The sequence below is a fragment of the Leptidea sinapis genome, chromosome 46 (assembly GCF_905404315.1).
Source record: "Leptidea sinapis chromosome 46, ilLepSina1.1, whole genome shotgun sequence".
In the NCBI taxonomy this organism is placed as follows: domain Eukaryota; kingdom Metazoa; phylum Arthropoda; class Insecta; order Lepidoptera; family Pieridae; genus Leptidea; species Leptidea sinapis.
In genome coordinates, this window is record NC_066310.1 from 5,396,233 (window position 1) to 5,412,689 (window position 16,457).

A 16,457-nucleotide genomic window follows, 5' to 3' on the forward strand; every position below is an offset into this window, starting at 1 on the left:
CGTGTCTCTGCGCGGCGTACCGCTCCCACGTTGAGAACGTATGGTGTACATAAACAAGTATTAATATATTGAAGCTAGTCGGGTACCGGGCAGCGCGCGGCGCGGGCCGGCCGCTATGAACAGGTCGTGTCTCTGCGCGGCGTACCGCTCCCACGTTGAGAACGTATGGTGTACATAAACAAGTATTAATATATTGAAGCTAGTCGGGTACCGGGCAGCGCGCGGCGCGGGCCGGCCGCTATGAACAGGTCGTGTCTCTGCGCGGCGTACCGCTCCCACGTTGAGAACGTATGGTGTACATAAACAAGTATTAATATATTGAAGCTAGTCGGGTACCGGGCAGCGCGCGGCGCGGGCCGGCCGCTATGAACAGGTCGTGTCTCTGCGCGGCGTACCGCTCCCACGTTGAGAACGTATGGTGTACATAAACAAGTATTAATATATTGAAGCTAGTCGGGTACCGGGCAGCGCGCGGCGCGGGCCGGCCGCTATGAACAGGTCGTGTCTCTGCGCGGCGTACCGCTCCCACGTTGAGAACGTATGGTGTACATAAACAAGTATTAATATATTGAAGCTAGTCGGGTACCGGGCAGCGCGCGGCGCGGGCCGGCCGCTATGAACAGGTCGTGTCTCTGCGCGGCGTACCGCTCCCACGTTGAGAACGTATGGTGTACATAAACAAGTATTAATATATTGAAGCTAGTCGGGTACCGGGCAGCGCGCGGCGCGGGCCGGCCGCTATGAACAGGTCGTGTCTCTGCGCGGCGTACCGCTCCCACGTTGAGAACGTATGGTGTACATAAACAAGTATTAATATATTGAAGCTAGTCGGGTACCGGGCAGCGCGCGGCGCGGGCCGGCCGCTATGAACAGGTCGTGTCTCTGCGCGGCGTACCGCTCCCACGTTGAGAACGTATGGTGTACATAAACAAGTATTAATATATTGAAGCTAGTCGGGTACCGGGCAGCGCGCGGCGCGGGCCGGCCGCTATGAACAGGTCGTGTCTCTGCGCGGCGTACCGCTCCCACGTTGAGAACGTATGGTGTACATAAACAAGTATTAATATATTGAAGCTAGTCGGGTACCGGGCAGCGCGCGGCGCGGGCCGGCCGCTATGAACAGGTCGTGTCTCTGCGCGGCGTACCGCTCCCACGTTGAGAACGTATGGTGTACATAAACAAGTATTAATATATTGAAGCTAGTCGGGTACCGGGCAGCGCGCGGCGCGGGCCGGCCGCTATGAACAGGTCGTGTCTCTGCGCGGCGTACCGCTCCCACGTTGAGAACGTATGGTGTACATAAACAAGTATTAATATATTGAAGCTAGTCGGGTACCGGGCAGCGCGCGGCGCGGGCCGGCCGCTATGAACAGGTCGTGTCTCTGCGCGGCGTACCGCTCCCACGTTGAGAACGTATGGTGTACATAAACAAGTATTAATATATTGAAGCTAGTCGGGTACCGGGCAGCGCGCGGCGCGGGCCGGCCGCTATGAACAGGTCGTGTCTCTGCGCGGCGTACCGCTCCCACGTCCCCGACGCGGCCAGCACGGCCCGCACTCGCTCGCCGTGCGTCACCGACCGCGCCATCCCCTTGAGCGCGTGCACGAGTCGCGCCGCCGTGTCGGCCGCCACTCCACGCTCCAGGAACGACAGCAGCTCGCCCACCAGCTCCGTCTCGAGCGCCTGCGGTCACAATTAATTCTACTTGAACCTCCAAGCGCCAACCTACCTCCGGTTTCCCTGCCGGATCGAATCAGAAATGAGAAGATCCGTAGGAGAACCAGAATTAACGACATAGTCCAAATGAGGGCTGAGCAAATAGTTCGACGATGGCCGTTTGGGTAGTAAAGTTTTCGAATGACGACCATGTACTGGAAGACGCAGTGTTGGTAAGCCCCCCACGAGATGGACCAACGATCTGGTCAAGACCGCTGAAATACGTTAGATGAAGGCAGCGCAGGACTGATGATGATAAACCTACCAGCTCCGCCTAGAAGACCTATTCGGCGGTGTATTTTACTGCCGCCAACTTTGTGTGCCGGCACTATTTGAGTTTCGATTAAGCTGTTGAGGTCGCTAGACTTAATATCTCATCTCAAGATGAGGAATTTTGATTTTCCAGGACCCCGAGTGGCAATGTAGTTGGAAAAGGTATCGTTTAATATCTATTGAAATTATTCTCCATTAAATAATTTATTATAACAGAAAAAAATTATCAAGTGAGTATTTATTAAAGTTTATCAGACTATTAATAATAGTTTTAGTAGTTGTTGACTTTCAATAAGTGATATTATATTCTATTTTGAATAAAAATATTTGAATTTGAAAAGATAGACCTTACGTATTTATATTGGATATCTAACCAACCTGCAGCACAAGTGGATCCGTGTTGACCGTAGAGTTGAATATAGTAGAGAGCGCTTCGCACGCACTCGGCAGCACGGCGTCGCATGACTTCACTGCGCTCTTCAGACCGGCCATAACGTCCGTTTGCATCAGCGCAACCACGCACGCCTGGTTACGCATAACACATACTGGTTACCATTACACATGCTCCAATAAATAATTATTTTTAAGTTCGGTTCGAAGGACCATAAGAACGAACCGATTGGAGTCCAATTACTCTTATTATAGATTACTCATATTGACAATCTAGTTTTACAACAAGCTGTATTACAGCACAAAAGCTGCCTCGTGTGTTTCTTATTCTCTGTGTATGTTTGTGTGTGGGTGTGAATGCGTATGCGTCTGTTTAGTAGATATGTATATATTTTAAATAAATGAGTACGGCACTACTTTTTGACTGGTGTAATTTAATAATTAAACGCTTCAATTTATGCTTTTCTAACATGAAGATATCTATAATATCATAGTAATTATTGCAGTTTTTTTTAACCCTGCATATAATCGAGTTTTTATAATACACTGGCCTTCAAAAGTAAGTATCACACTTTTAAAATTAAGATAACGTTTTCAGTTCACAAGATATACTTTCGAAATAAAAAGGACTCCAAAGAGAATTTAATTTTGTACATAAAAACTTTATAGTCGGTAACCTTCTTTTAAGAATTGGCTGAAAAAAAACTTCAAAAACAAAACCATTCCTTTTTCAAAGTGGACGTTTCCGAATTACAATTTTACCATTCACATTTTTCTTTCTGTTTTAAATTTTTTTCAAGATCGATGGGTCTTGTTTTAAAAATTTATACTAAAAAGCACATAACATTTATTTATCATGCCTCTTTCAGTTGAAGAATGTGCTAGGATCATGGCTTTTCTGGAACTAGGCATCAGTATGCGTCGCACTGCAAGAATGGTGGGTGTGATGGTACGAACGGTCCAGAAGGTAAAGCGAAGGTACGAAGAGACTGGACACCATCTGAGGAGACCTTGTAATGGCAGACCCAGGTGTACCAGTGCCCGAGAAGATCGTTATATTATTTCCACTGTGTTAAGAAATCGCCACCAAAATGCAGTTGAAGTCCAGCAACAGCTACTTCAGACCCGGAGGGACTACATTAGTGACAGTACAGTGAGAAGAAGACTTGCTGAAGCAAATTTGAAACCCCGAAGACCAGCGAGTGGCCCAAAACTCGAGAGACAGCATCGAGTAGCGAGACTGCGATACGCTCGTGAACACATGCAGTGGGATGAAGAAGAATGGTCAAGAATTTTGTTTGCAGATGAGTCTCGATTCTCCCTTTACACTTCTGATGGAAGGCGAAGTGTTTACAGGCGACCTGGTGAGCGATACCTACAAGCCTGCATCTCAGAAAGAGTCCAATACGGTGGAGGCAGTGTACATGTATGGGCTGGCATATCTTCAGAAGGTCGCACAGAGCTAGTAGCCATAGAAAATGGCACCCTCACTGGGCAAAGATATGCTCAAGAGATTCTCAATGAGTATGCAGGGCCGTATTTAGCAAATATGGGTGATGGATCGATGCTGATGTATGATAATGCCCGGCCACACACGGCTCATATCGTACAAGAGTATATTCAGGTCGGTATCAGCGTGATGGTCATCAAGAAGTCCTGATCTCAACCCGATTGAACACGCCTGGGATGAGCTTGGGAGGCTAGTCAGAAATCGCAGACCACCACCTACTACCCTCAAGGCACTAAAGCAGGCCCTGGTAGAAGACTGGGAGAATATTCCCCAACATCGGCTCCGAAACCTAGTGTTCAGTATGCCAAACCGGCTCGAAGCTGTAATCAGAGCTCGAGGAGGAAATACCAGTTGTTAAAAATTAAATAACATGTAATACATTTTAAAAATGTCTATTTTCATTGTTTTATCTTTTTTAAGTTAAAAATGTTACTGATGTATAATTTTAGTTTCTAAGAATTAAAGCCTATAAAATTTGCAACAAAACGTTTATAATCTTAAATCTCTACCTTCTATAGTTAATAAAAAAAAAATTGAAAATTGTGATAGTTACTTTTGCAGGCCAGTGTAGTTCTTTTTTGCACGTGGTGCAAACAAGAGTTTCGTATGACGTGTTCTAGATTGTAGTACTTACGGCTCGGTAGTTTTGAGTTACTTGTCTCAGTATTTTGTTACACTTCGTGTTAAAGAATTCTTTATAAATCCGAGAGCAATTCACTTCTTTGATACGAGCAAATTTCGGTATCACACCACTATCACGACACTGTATGTCACGTCACAATGGTGCGAAACTAGTTGGTACCCACACCGATAAATCGTGAGTAAAGCCGTATTAATAAATAACGTTTAGTCTCACAACAGTTTAATATTAAATTGAAAAATTTGATCTCACCTCAGCATAGGTTGTTAGTTAGTAAGATTAAATTTTTCACTGTTGATAATTAGGTAATAAGGCTTTATTACGTAACAGTTGCATACAAGATATACATAATATGAATCCTCTATAATAGATTCTGAAACAGTTAGCTTACTGCTAAGTCCTAAGTAAACATAATATCATCCAAAGGAGTGTCATGAAAACGGATTATTTAATGTTGTACTAAGTTTCATTACAACAGTCGTTTGAATGATGTAATGGTTACTAGGCCATAGGGTGTTTTAGTGTTGGCAATAAGCAAACTGTTTTAGAATCTTTAATAGAGGATTCAAAGCATGGATGTAGATAAAATAAAAAATAGGTGATATAATCAGCGCTGTTATTACGGTGTTTTAGTTTCGGCGTGGATCGAGAGAGACTCCTCAACTTACTGTTTCAGTCAAGCCTTGTTGGCGATCTTCAAGTTCACGGTGCTTAGTAGTTAGTTTTGGGTTTCGTTCCGGGCATTTATCATCACCATTTCTACTTCTTCAGTCGCTAATTAAATTAAAAACGATGTTGGTATCAACCTGCGCGGGCGCCAGGGCTGCGAGTACGGCCACAGCGGCGCGAGGGCTGTGCGGCAGCAGGCGCGTGAGGCGCGGGCCGAGCCACTACCAGCGTCGACAATGTTAATATTAACCTGCGCGGGCGCCAGGGCTGCGAGTACGGCCACAGCGGCGCGAGGGCTGTGCGGCAGCAGGCGCGTGAGGCGCGGGCCGAGCCACTACCAGCGTCGACAATGTTAATATTAACCTGCGCGGGCGCCAGGGCTGCGAGTACGGCCACAGCGGCGCGAGGGCTGTGCGGCAGCAGGCGCGTGAGGCGCGGGCCGAGCCACTACCAGCGTCGACAATGTTAATATTAACCTGCGCGGGCGCCAGGGCTGCGAGTACGGCCACAGCGGCGCGAGGGCTGTGCGGCAGCAGGCGCGTGAGGCGCGGGCCGAGCCACTACCAGCGTCGACAATGTTAATATTAACCTGCGCGGGCGCCAGGGCTGCGAGTACGGCCACAGCGGCGCGAGGGCTGTGCGGCAGCAGGCGCGTGAGGCGCGGGCCGAGCCACTACCAGCGTCGACAATGTTAATATTAACCTGCGCGGGCGCCAGGGCTGCGAGTACGGCCACAGCGGCGCGAGGGCTGTGCGGCAGCAGGCGCGTGAGGCGCGGGCCGAGCCACTACCAGCGTCGACAATGTTAATATTAACCTGCGCGGGCGCCAGGGCTGCGAGTACGGCCACAGCGGCGCGAGGGCTGTGCGGCAGCAGGCGCGTGAGGCGCGGGCCGAGCCACTACCAGCGTCGACAATGTTAATATTAACCTGCGCGGGCGCCAGGGCTGCGAGTACGGCCACAGCGGCGCGAGGGCTGTGCGGCAGCAGGCGCGTGAGGCGCGGGCCGAGCCACTACCAGCGTCGACAATGTTAATATTAACCTGCGCGGGCGCCAGGGCTGCGAGTACGGCCACAGCGGCGCGAGGGCTGTGCGGCAGCAGGCGCGTGAGGCGCGGGCCGAGCCACTACCAGCGTCGACAATGTTAATATTAACCTGCGCGGGCGCCAGGGCTGCGAGTACGGCCACAGCGGCGCGAGGGCTGTGCGGCAGCAGGCGCGTGAGGCGCGGGCCGAGCCACTACCAGCGTCGACAATGTTAATATTAACCTGCGCGGGCGCCAGGGCTGCGAGTACGGCCACAGCGGCGCGAGGGCTGTGCGGCAGCAGGCGCGTGAGGCGCGGGCCGAGCCACTACCAGCGTCGACAATGTTAATATTAACCTGCGCGGGCGCCAGGGCTGCGAGTACGGCCACAGCGGCGCGAGGGCTGTGCGGCAGCAGGCGCGTGAGGCGCGGGCCGAGCCACTACCAGCGTCGACAATGTTAATATTAACCTGCGCGGGCGCCAGGGCTGCGAGTACGGCCACAGCGGCGCGAGGGCTGTGCGGCAGCAGGCGCGTGAGGCGCGGCACCTCGCCCAGGGCCGCGCAAGCCTCCGCCAGCGCGGGCCGAGCCACTACCAGCGTCGACAATGTTAATATTAACCTGCGCGGGCGCCAGGGCTGCGAGTACGGCCACAGCGGCGCGAGGGCTGTGCGGCAGCAGGCGCGTGAGGCGCGGCACCTCGCCCAGGGCCGCGCAAGCCTCCGCCAGCGCGGGCCGAGCCACTACCAGCGTCGACAATGTTAATATTAACCTGCGCGGGCGCCAGGGCTGCGAGTACGGCCACAGCGGCGCGAGGGCTGTGCGGCAGCAGGCGCGTGAGGCGCGGGCCGAGCCACTACCAGCGTCGACAATGTTAATATTAACCTGCGCGGGCGCCAGGGCTGCGAGTACGGCCACAGCGGCGCGAGGGCTGTGCGGCAGCAGGCGCGTGAGGCGCGGGCCGAGCCACTACCAGCGTCGACAATGTTAATATTAACCTGCGCGGGCGCCAGGGCTGCGAGTACGGCCACAGCGGCGCGAGGGCTGTGCGGCAGCAGGCGCGTGAGGCGCGGGCCGAGCCACTACCAGCGTCGACAATGTTAATATTAACCTGCGCGGGCGCCAGGGCTGCGAGTACGGCCACAGCGGCGCGAGGGCTGTGCGGCAGCAGGCGCGTGAGGCGCGGGCCGAGCCACTACCAGCGTCGACAATGTTAATATTAACCTGCGCGGGCGCCAGGGCTGCGAGTACGGCCACAGCGGCGCGAGGGCTGTGCGGCAGCAGGCGCGTGAGGCGCGGGCCGAGCCACTACCAGCGTCGACAATGTTAATATTAACCTGCGCGGGCGCCAGGGCTGCGAGTACGGCCACAGCGGCGCGAGGGCTGTGCGGCAGCAGGCGCGTGAGGCGCGGGCCGAGCCACTACCAGCGTCGACAATGTTAATATTAACCTGCGCGGGCGCCAGGGCTGCGAGTACGGCCACAGCGGCGCGAGGGCTGTGCGGCAGCAGGCGCGTGAGGCGCGGGCCGAGCCACTACCAGCGTCGACAATGTTAATATTAACCTGCGCGGGCGCCAGGGCTGCGAGTACGGCCACAGCGGCGCGAGGGCTGTGCGGCAGCAGGCGCGTGAGGCGCGGGCCGAGCCACTACCAGCGTCGACAATGTTAATATTAACCTGCGCGGGCGCCAGGGCTGCGAGTACGGCCACAGCGGCGCGAGGGCTGTGCGGCAGCAGGCGCGTGAGGCGCGGGCCGAGCCACTACCAGCGTCGACAATGTTAATATTAACCTGCGCGGGCGCCAGGGCTGCGAGTACGGCCACAGCGGCGCGAGGGCTGTGCGGCAGCAGGCGCGTGAGGCGCGGCACCTCGCCCAGGGCCGCGCAAGCCTCCGCCAGCGCGGGCCGAGCCACTACCAGCGTCGACAATGTTAATATTAACCTGCGCGGGCGCCAGGGCTGCGAGTACGGCCACAGCGGCGCGAGGGCTGTGCGGCAGCAGGCGCGTGAGGCGCGGGCCGAGCCACTACCAGCGTCGACAATGTTAATATTAACCTGCGCGGGCGCCAGGGCTGCGAGTACGGCCACAGCGGCGCGAGGGCTGTGCGGCAGCAGGCGCGTGAGGCGCGGGCCGAGCCACTACCAGCGTCGACAATGTTAATATTAACCTGCGCGGGCGCCAGGGCTGCGAGTACGGCCACAGCGGCGCGAGGGCTGTGCGGCAGCAGGCGCGTGAGGCGCGGGCCGAGCCACTACCAGCGTCGACAATGTTAATATTAACCTGCGCGGGCGCCAGGGCTGCGAGTACGGCCACAGCGGCGCGAGGGCTGTGCGGCAGCAGGCGCGTGAGGCGCGGGCCGAGCCACTACCAGCGTCGACAATGTTAATATTAACCTGCGCGGGCGCCAGGGCTGCGAGTACGGCCACAGCGGCGCGAGGGCTGTGCGGCAGCAGGCGCGTGAGGCGCGGGCCGAGCCACTACCAGCGTCGACAATGTTAATATTAACCTGCGCGGGCGCCAGGGCTGCGAGTACGGCCACAGCGGCGCGAGGGCTGTGCGGCAGCAGGCGCGTGAGGCGCGGGCCGAGCCACTACCAGCGTCGACAATGTTAATATTAACCTGCGCGGGCGCCAGGGCTGCGAGTACGGCCACAGCGGCGCGAGGGCTGTGCGGCAGCAGGCGCGTGAGGCGCGGGCCGAGCCACTACCAGCGTCGACAATGTTAATATTAACCTGCGCGGGCGCCAGGGCTGCGAGTACGGCCACAGCGGCGCGAGGGCTGTGCGGCAGCAGGCGCGTGAGGCGCGGGCCGAGCCACTACCAGCGTCGACAATGTTAATATTAACCTGCGCGGGCGCCAGGGCTGCGAGTACGGCCACAGCGGCGCGAGGGCTGTGCGGCAGCAGGCGCGTGAGGCGCGGCACCTCGCCCAGGGCCGCGCAAGCCTCCGCCAGCGCGGGCCGAGCCACTACCAGCGTCGACAATGTTAATATTAACCTGCGCGGGCGCCAGGGCTGCGAGTACGGCCACAGCGGCGCGAGGGCTGTGCGGCAGCAGGCGCGTGAGGCGCGGGCCGAGCCACTACCAGCGTCGACAATGTTAATATTAACCTGCGCGGGCGCCAGGGCTGCGAGTACGGCCACAGCGGCGCGAGGGCTGTGCGGCAGCAGGCGCGTGAGGCGCGGGCCGAGCCACTACCAGCGTCGACAATGTTAATATTAACCTGCGCGGGCGCCAGGGCTGCGAGTACGGCCACAGCGGCGCGAGGGCTGTGCGGCAGCAGGCGCGTGAGGCGCGGGCCGAGCCACTACCAGCGTCGACAATGTTAATATTAACCTGCGCGGGCGCCAGGGCTGCGAGTACGGCCACAGCGGCGCGAGGGCTGTGCGGCAGCAGGCGCGTGAGGCGCGGGCCGAGCCACTACCAGCGTCGACAATGTTAATATTAACCTGCGCGGGCGCCAGGGCTGCGAGTACGGCCACAGCGGCGCGAGGGCTGTGCGGCAGCAGGCGCGTGAGGCGCGGGCCGAGCCACTACCAGCGTCGACAATGTTAATATTAACCTGCGCGGGCGCCAGGGCTGCGAGTACGGCCACAGCGGCGCGAGGGCTGTGCGGCAGCAGGCGCGTGAGGCGCGGGCCGAGCCACTACCAGCGTCGACAATGTTAATATTAACCTGCGCGGGCGCCAGGGCTGCGAGTACGGCCACAGCGGCGCGAGGGCTGTGCGGCAGCAGGCGCGTGAGGCGCGGGCCGAGCCACTACCAGCGTCGACAATGTTAATATTAACCTGCGCGGGCGCCAGGGCTGCGAGTACGGCCACAGCGGCGCGAGGGCTGTGCGGCAGCAGGCGCGTGAGGCGCGGGCCGAGCCACTACCAGCGTCGACAATGTTAATATTAACCTGCGCGGGCGCCAGGGCTGCGAGTACGGCCACAGCGGCGCGAGGGCTGTGCGGCAGCAGGCGCGTGAGGCGCGGGCCGAGCCACTACCAGCGTCGACAATGTTAATATTAACCTGCGCGGGCGCCAGGGCTGCGAGTACGGCCACAGCGGCGCGAGGGCTGTGCGGCAGCAGGCGCGTGAGGCGCGGGCCGAGCCACTACCAGCGTCGACAATGTTAATATTAACCTGCGCGGGCGCCAGGGCTGCGAGTACGGCCACAGCGGCGCGAGGGCTGTGCGGCAGCAGGCGCGTGAGGCGCGGGCCGAGCCACTACCAGCGTCGACAATGTTAATATTAACCTGCGCGGGCGCCAGGGCTGCGAGTACGGCCACAGCGGCGCGAGGGCTGTGCGGCAGCAGGCGCGTGAGGCGCGGGCCGAGCCACTACCAGCGTCGACAATGTTAATATTAACCTGCGCGGGCGCCAGGGCTGCGAGTACGGCCACAGCGGCGCGAGGGCTGTGCGGCAGCAGGCGCGTGAGGCGCGGCACCTCGCCCAGGGCCGCGCAAGCCTCCGCCAGCGCGGGCCGAGCCACTACCAACGTCGACAATGTTAATATTAACCTGCGCGGGCGCCAGGGCTGCGAGTACGGCCACAGCGGCGCGAGGGCTGTGCGGCAGCAGGCGCGTGAGGCGCGGCACCTCGCCCAGGGCCGCGCAAGCCTCCGCCAGCGCGGGCCGAGCCACTACCAACGTCGACAATGTTAATATTAACCTGCGCGGGCGCCAGGGCTGCGAGTACGGCCACAGCGGCGCGAGGGCTGTGCGGCAGCAGGCGCGTGAGGCGCGGCACCTCGCCCAGGGCCGCGCAAGCCTCCGCCAGCGCGGGCCGAGCCACTACCAGCGTCGACAATGTTAATATTAACCTGCGCGGGCGCCAGGGCTGCGAGTACGGCCACAGCGGCGCGAGGGCTGTGCGGCAGCAGGCGCGTGAGGCGCGGGCCGAGCCACTACCAGCGTCGACAATGTTAATATTAACCTGCGCGGGCGCCAGGGCTGCGAGTACGGCCACAGCGGCGCGAGGGCTGTGCGGCAGCAGGCGCGTGAGGCGCGGCACCTCGCCCAGGGCCGCGCAAGCCTCCGCCAGCGCGGGCCGAGCCACTACCAGCGTCGACAATGTTAATATTAACCTGCGCGGGCGCCAGGGCTGCGAGTACGGCCACAGCGGCGCGAGGGCTGTGCGGCAGCAGGCGCGTGAGGCGCGGGCCGAGCCACTACCAGCGTCGACAATGTTAATATTAACCTGCGCGGGCGCCAGGGCTGCGAGTACGGCCACAGCGGCGCGAGGGCTGTGCGGCAGCAGGCGCGTGAGGCGCGGGCCGAGCCACTACCAGCGTCGACAATGTTAATATTAACCTGCGCGGGCGCCAGGGCTGCGAGTACGGCCACAGCGGCGCGAGGGCTGTGCGGCAGCAGGCGCGTGAGGCGCGGGCCGAGCCACTACCAGCGTCGACAATGTTAATATTAACCTGCGCGGGCGCCAGGGCTGCGAGTACGGCCACAGCGGCGCGAGGGCTGTGCGGCAGCAGGCGCGTGAGGCGCGGGCCGAGCCACTACCAGCGTCGACAATGTTAATATTAACCTGCGCGGGCGCCAGGGCTGCGAGTACGGCCACAGCGGCGCGAGGGCTGTGCGGCAGCAGGCGCGTGAGGCGCGGCACCTCGCCCAGGGCCGCGCAAGCCTCCGCCAGCGCGGGCCGAGCCACTACCAGCGTCGACAATGTTAATATTAACCTGCGCGGGCGCCAGGGCTGCGAGTACGGCCACAGCGGCGCGAGGGCTGTGCGGCAGCAGGCGCGTGAGGCGCGGCACCTCGCCCAGGGCCGCGCAAGCCTCCGCCAGCGCGGGCCGAGCCACTACCAGCGTCGACAATGTTAATATTAACCTGCGCGGGCGCCAGGGCTGCGAGTACGGCCACAGCGGCGCGAGGGCTGTGCGGCAGCAGGCGCGTGAGGCGCGGCACCTCGCCCAGGGCCGCGCAAGCCTCCGCCAGCGCGGGCCGAGCCACTACCAGCGTCGACAATGTTAATATTAACCTGCGCGGGCGCCAGGGCTGCGAGTACGGCCACAGCGGCGCGAGGGCTGTGCGGCAGCAGGCGCGTGAGGCGCGGCACCTCGCCCAGGGCCGCGCAAGCCTCCGCCAGCGCGGGCCGAGCCACTACCAGCGTCGACAATGTTAATATTAACCTGCGCGGGCGCCAGGGCTGCGAGTACGGCCACAGCGGCGCGAGGGCTGTGCGGCAGCAGGCGCGTGAGGCGCGGCACCTCGCCCAGGGCCGCGCAAGCCTCCGCCAGCGCGGGCCGAGCCACTACCAGCGTCGACAATGTTAATATTAACCTGCGCGGGCGCCAGGGCTGCGAGTACGGCCACAGCGGCGCGAGGGCTGTGCGGCAGCAGGCGCGTGAGGCGCGGCACCTCGCCCAGGGCCGCGCAAGCCTCCGCCGGCGCGGGCCGAGCCACTACCAGCGTCGACAATGTTAATATTAACCTGCGCGGGCGCCAGGGCTGCGAGTACGGCCACAGCGGCGCGCGGGCTGTGCGGCAGCAGGCGCGTGAGGCGCGGGCCGAGCCACTACCAGCGTCGACAATGTTAATATTAACCTGCGCGGGCGCCAGGGCTGCGAGTACGGCCACAGCGGCGCGAGGGCTGTGCGGCAGCAGGCGCGTGAGGCGCGGCACCTCGCCCAGGGCCGCGCAAGCCTCCGCCAGCGCGGGCCGAGCCACTACCAGCGTCGACAATGTTAATATTAACCTGCGCGGGCGCCAGGGCTGCGAGTACGGCCACAGCGGCGCGAGGGCTGTGCGGCAGCAGGCGCGTGAGGCGCGGGCCGAGCCACTACCAGCGTCGACAATGTTAATATTAACCTGCGCGGGCGCCAGGGCTGCGAGTACGGCCACAGCGGCGCGAGGGCTGTGCGGCAGCAGGCGCGTGAGGCGCGGGCCGAGCCACTACCAGCGTCGACAATGTTAATATTAACCTGCGCGGGCGCCAGGGCTGCGAGTACGGCCACAGCGGCGCGAGGGCTGTGCGGCAGCAGGCGCGTGAGGCGCGGGCCGAGCCACTACCAGCGTCGACAATGTTAATATTAACCTGCGCGGGCGCCAGGGCTGCGAGTACGGCCACAGCGGCGCGAGGGCTGTGCGGCAGCAGGCGCGTGAGGCGCGGCACCTCGCCCAGGGCCGCGCAAGCCTCCGCCAGCGCGGGCCGAGCCACTACCAGCGTCGACAATGTTAATATTAACCTGCGCGGGCGCCAGGGCTGCGAGTACGGCCACAGCGGCGCGAGGGCTGTGCGGCAGCAGGCGCGTGAGGCGCGGGCCGAGCCACTACCAGCGTCGACAATGTTAATATTAACCTGCGCGGGCGCCAGGGCTGCGAGTACGGCCACAGCGGCGCGAGGGCTGTGCGGCAGCAGGCGCGTGAGGCGCGGGCCGAGCCACTACCAGCGTCGACAATGTTAATATTAACCTGCGCGGGCGCCAGGGCTGCGAGTACGGCCACAGCGGCGCGAGGGCTGTGCGGCAGCAGGCGCGTGAGGCGCGGGCCGAGCCACTACCAGCGTCGACAATGTTAATATTAACCTGCGCGGGCGCCAGGGCTGCGAGTACGGCCACAGCGGCGCGAGGGCTGTGCGGCAGCAGGCGCGTGAGGCGCGGGCCGAGCCACTACCAGCGTCGACAATGTTAATATTAACCTGCGCGGGCGCCAGGGCTGCGAGTACGGCCACAGCGGCGCGAGGGCTGTGCGGCAGCAGGCGCGTGAGGCGCGGGCCGAGCCACTACCAGCGTCGACAATGTTAATATTAACCTGCGCGGGCGCCAGGGCTGCGAGTACGGCCACAGCGGCGCGAGGGCTGTGCGGCAGCAGGCGCGTGAGGCGCGGGCCGAGCCACTACCAGCGTCGACAATGTTAATATTAACCTGCGCGGGCGCCAGGGCTGCGAGTACGGCCACAGCGGCGCGAGGGCTGTGCGGCAGCAGGCGCGTGAGGCGCGGGCCGAGCCACTACCAGCGTCGACAATGTTAATATTAACCTGCGCGGGCGCCAGGGCTGCGAGTACGGCCACAGCGGCGCGAGGGCTGTGCGGCAGCAGGCGCGTGAGGCGCGGGCCGAGCCACTACCAGCGTCGACAATGTTAATATTAACCTGCGCGGGCGCCAGGGCTGCGAGTACGGCCACAGCGGCGCGAGGGCTGTGCGGCAGCAGGCGCGTGAGGCGCGGGCCGAGCCACTACCAGCGTCGACAATGTTAATATTAACCTGCGCGGGCGCCAGGGCTGCGAGTACGGCCACAGCGGCGCGAGGGCTGTGCGGCAGCAGGCGCGTGAGGCGCGGGCCGAGCCACTACCAGCGTCGACAATGTTAATATTAACCTGCGCGGGCGCCAGGGCTGCGAGTACGGCCACAGCGGCGCGAGGGCTGTGCGGCAGCAGGCGCGTGAGGCGCGGGCCGAGCCACTACCAGCGTCGACAATGTTAATATTAACCTGCGCGGGCGCCAGGGCTGCGAGTACGGCCACAGCGGCGCGAGGGCTGTGCGGCAGCAGGCGCGTGAGGCGCGGGCCGAGCCACTACCAGCGTCGACAATGTTAATATTAACCTGCGCGGGCGCCAGGGCTGCGAGTACGGCCACAGCGGCGCGAGGGCTGTGCGGCAGCAGGCGCGTGAGGCGCGGGCCGAGCCACTACCAGCGTCGACAATGTTAATATTAACCTGCGCGGGCGCCAGGGCTGCGAGTACGGCCACAGCGGCGCGAGGGCTGTGCGGCAGCAGGCGCGTGAGGCGCGGGCCGAGCCACTACCAGCGTCGACAATGTTAATATTAACCTGCGCGGGCGCCAGGGCTGCGAGTACGGCCACAGCGGCGCGAGGGCTGTGCGGCAGCAGGCGCGTGAGGCGCGGCACCTCGCCCAGGGCCGCGCAAGCCTCCGCCAGCGCGGGCCGAGCCACTACCAACGTCGACAATGCGCGGGCGCACGTGTCACCGCGACCGCCCTATCAACAATAACCGGAGTGTTACTTTGTTTTTATTATACAGGGTGGTTTTTTGAGAAGGGCGGTGATGGCCAAGTCGGAAATTACGAGACTTAGAGAAAAGTCGTGAAAGGAGTCATGCCGTCGATTTATTAAAAAACAAATGCATATTTAGTTTCTTTTAATTTATTGAATTTTTCGATCGACCCGAATGATTTTTCAAAAAACATTCACGACTTTTCTCTAAGTCTCGTAATTTCCGACTTGGCCATCACCGCCCTTCTCAGAAAACCACCCTGTATATTCCTACCGATACCAAATTATACGCAAGAATATAATAAGATTAACAAAAGTAAAAAAGTATTTGATAACATTTCTCTAAGTATTTCTTTTTTTAGTTTTGAGAAGCTGTTATATTTTCCTCTCTCGTATAACATTATGGTGTTAACGAACGCCTCATCATCTCATCCTAAATTTTAAATAGTTGAGTTAATAATATAATAATTACTCTTTATAATCTCTTTACTGTAGCTAAATTACAACCATTATGAACACTTAATTATTAGCATGTACGATCACGGCGACAGCGCTGTAATTAGTGTAAAAGTTAAAAAATATTTTATATAAACATCTGATAAATTATTTTCAAATAAAATATAGATGGAAGAATATTAAATAATATATGCCAAGGTTGTCATATTTATAACTTAGTATTTAAAAAACACTTTTTAATTAATGGTTATCTCAAAGTAACAAAACACAGTAATCGCGACCATAATGTTTACGAAGCATCCTTACACAAGAATTCAATTCAAAAGAATTCTAAAGGTTATTGCATCCATCAAGTTTATTATTTTCACTTCCTTATAAAATGATTTTAAATTTAATTAAGCATTTAACTTTGAACACGATTCATATATTGGATGCAGCACCTTACAAACTACAAAACCTATATTACAGCCATTGTAAAATATTCTATTCGATTTAAAAGAGATTTTTTTTGTATGTTCTTCTCAAGAACTCTACTTTTTCCGAACATATGGCAGTGTGAGTACCCGTCATAATAATTACAACATATGGCAGATTAAGTAATTTGATATATTTATAGTAACGATTAAAAAGCGCAGAGTAAGCCTAATTGAATACTGATTATTTGACTTTAACTTTGAGATACGTTATATTACACTCACAAAACAACCATTAACAATGTTCTATGCGGCGCAGTGACTCATACAAATGATGAAAAAAGAATTGCGTGAATAATAAAATCAGACTGCCAATGTCACTGTCAATTTGTTTTGTTTGGACCAAGTTCATCGGCTCCCC

The 16,457-nt window shown here is 58.8% G+C and overlaps 1 protein-coding gene across 1 annotated transcript in view; it reads right to left on the reverse strand.

Moving 5' to 3' along the window:
* Positions 1 to 2,845: 2,845 nt before the first annotated feature.
* The window catches only part of LOC126977878 (dnaJ homolog subfamily C member 13-like), a 36,516-nt gene continuing 22,904 nt past the window's right edge, over positions 2,846 to 16,457 (reverse strand). Inside the window, exons 18-19 of the mRNA XM_050826508.1 lie at positions 14,985 to 15,152; positions 2,846 to 2,860 (exon numbers count right to left, since the gene is read on the reverse strand). Of these exons, the coding sequence (XP_050682465.1) occupies positions 2,846 to 2,860; positions 14,985 to 15,152 (183 nt within the window). The remainder of the gene's footprint in view (positions 2,861 to 14,984; positions 15,153 to 16,457) is intronic.